Genomic DNA, 2,033 nt, shown 5'->3' on the forward strand with positions numbered 1-2,033 from the left:
AGTCTAACCTGCTCATCGGGGTCAAGGGGAGTTACTCTGGAGGGGACGACACCATTCATAAATTAAATTTATATTTACCTCTTACATTGTAAAAGTAAACAGTGCAAAAGTACAGTACCCCAGGTACCCTTCGGTTTGGAAAGCTTGAAGGTCGCTTTATACATTTTGTGTGTTTTTGTAAACATTGTTACCCATCCACAGTTCTAGCTCTTGCTTGGAGAGACCCGATTCCTCTTGTGTCCGAAACGTGTTGAGGGGCAGCAGTCGCTTCCCCTGGACTCCATTGAGATTCCCGCTCAAGATTTAGTGCAAATTTTGGAGAGAAGAAGATGAGAAAGAAGGGGGGTGAGGGGAGGGGGGGTGGAACAAAACGAAAGAAAACAAAATAAGGCAACAGTTCAAAACAGTCCGTATCAAAAAGGGGGCCCCGGCCTTAGGAGAAGGGCAGGAAGTCTCTCTCCTCCACCAGGCTGATGGAGAGGTTCTTCAGCTCCTCCTCGGAGCCGGCGGTTTTGTAGCCGAGCTGCGCCAGCACCTGCTGGCAGGCGTGCTGGGTGAACGCCACGATCTCGTAGGACAGGCGGAAGCGCCACTTCTCCGCCGTGGCCGCCGAGTTGCGCACCGTCCCGTACTTGTGTTTGGACGAGGACCGGTCTCCCCGGGTGTTGTTCTGTATCCAGCGCTCGACGTTGCTGTCCATGGGGATGCCCAGGAAATCGTAGATCTCCTCGGTCTTTTTCATCGGGTTCCTGGCCAGGTCTTCGTACCGCACCAGCATGTACTTGCCCTTGAGCCACGGCGGCCGGTTGAGGCCGGTGGAGACGGAGTTCCAGAAGTCCTCGCACACCGTGGTGAGCTGGGTCACGTCCAGGTTGTACGGCTTCCTGCCGGTGCCGTCCCAGATCCTCCACAGCCGGTAGGTGTCCCGGAAGGTCTCGCTGCGGGACGCCAGGATCCCCCGGGGGTCCCTCACCAGCTGGATGACCTTCAGGTTCAGCCGCGGGTCCTCCACCAGGGCCCGCAGGTCGCTGACCTCGGGCACCCGCACGGTCTTGATGGCCACGTGCCCGTGCTCCCTGCAGGACTCGGTGGCCAGCGTCAGGTTCAAGGTGCCGCACTTCTTCACGCAGTCCCCTTCCTCCAGGTGGAGGTCGGCGGCTCCCAGGGGCTCGCAGACGGGCGGCGAGCACAGCGCCTTGCTGGCCCCCCTGCGGAAGAGGCGGTCGGTGGTGTGGTTGACGGGCTGGGGCTTGATGTAGTTCTCCAAGAAGTAGAGGTCGCAGTCATACAGGCTCCTCAGCAGGTCGCGGCTGGCCCCCAGCATGACCCGCCTGTCCGTCGTGCTCTTGCTCTGGGTCAGCTTCGGGATCAGCGTGTACTGGACGTGGTAGAGGGGCTCGAATAAATAGAAGACGTCGAAGTGCTGGTTAAAGAGCTGCCCCACGAAGGAGGAGCCACTGCGGGTGGTGGCGAGGATGAGGACGTGCGTCTTCCTGGAGAGGTTGTAGGCGAAGGTGGGGCTCTCGTCGCACAGCCGGTCGGGCGCATCGGTGTCCTGGCTCAGGCTGCAGTTCACGGGGCTGGGGATGGGGCAGCTGTGGAAGGACTTGGCGGTGAAGGTCCGGATTGCCGTGTACTGGATCGCAATGGATGCCAAGGCTAGTAGGAGGACAGCCTTCCAGGAACATTGCATGGCTGGTCACCTTCATGGGGCTTCTTCACAGGTCGTCTTGGTGTCTGCAACCCAACAGAGAAGTCACGGGTTGAGCAAGGACTGCTGAGGAGGACCCAAGTATTCCTACTGGGTGCACCACACACCCTCCCACAGAGCACGTACATCGCTTATAACCACGTGGATCCCAGTGACGCACTGCAGAGCCCTGCTTCGGAGGAGGACAACTGGCAAAATCCCAGTGGCTAGCCCTGTACACCCCCAGTGCTGAGCTGGTGCTGCTGGCCAGGTCCTGCTCTGCTCTGGGATTTGAGCCCCCTCCACAGCTGATCGTGAGAGGAGGGAAGCAGGAGGAACTGCA

The 2,033-nt window shown here is 59.2% G+C and overlaps 1 protein-coding gene across 1 annotated transcript; it reads right to left on the reverse strand.

The window, feature by feature from the left end:
• Positions 1-433: 433 nt before the first annotated feature.
• Positions 434-1,693, reverse strand: CHST1 (carbohydrate sulfotransferase 1; the record flags this gene model as incomplete). The annotated part of the gene is made up of 1 exon (XM_084288458.1): positions 434-1,693. One exon carries the CDS (start codon positions 1,691-1,693, stop codon positions 434-436), a length of 1,260 nt encoding a protein of 419 aa, XP_084144584.1.
• Positions 1,694-2,033: the final 340 nt, after the last annotated feature.

The sequence above is a fragment of the Netta rufina genome (genome assembly GCF_964035555.1).
Source record: "Netta rufina genome assembly, chromosome: 5".
Classification (NCBI taxonomy): domain Eukaryota; kingdom Metazoa; phylum Chordata; class Aves; order Anseriformes; family Anatidae; genus Netta; species Netta rufina.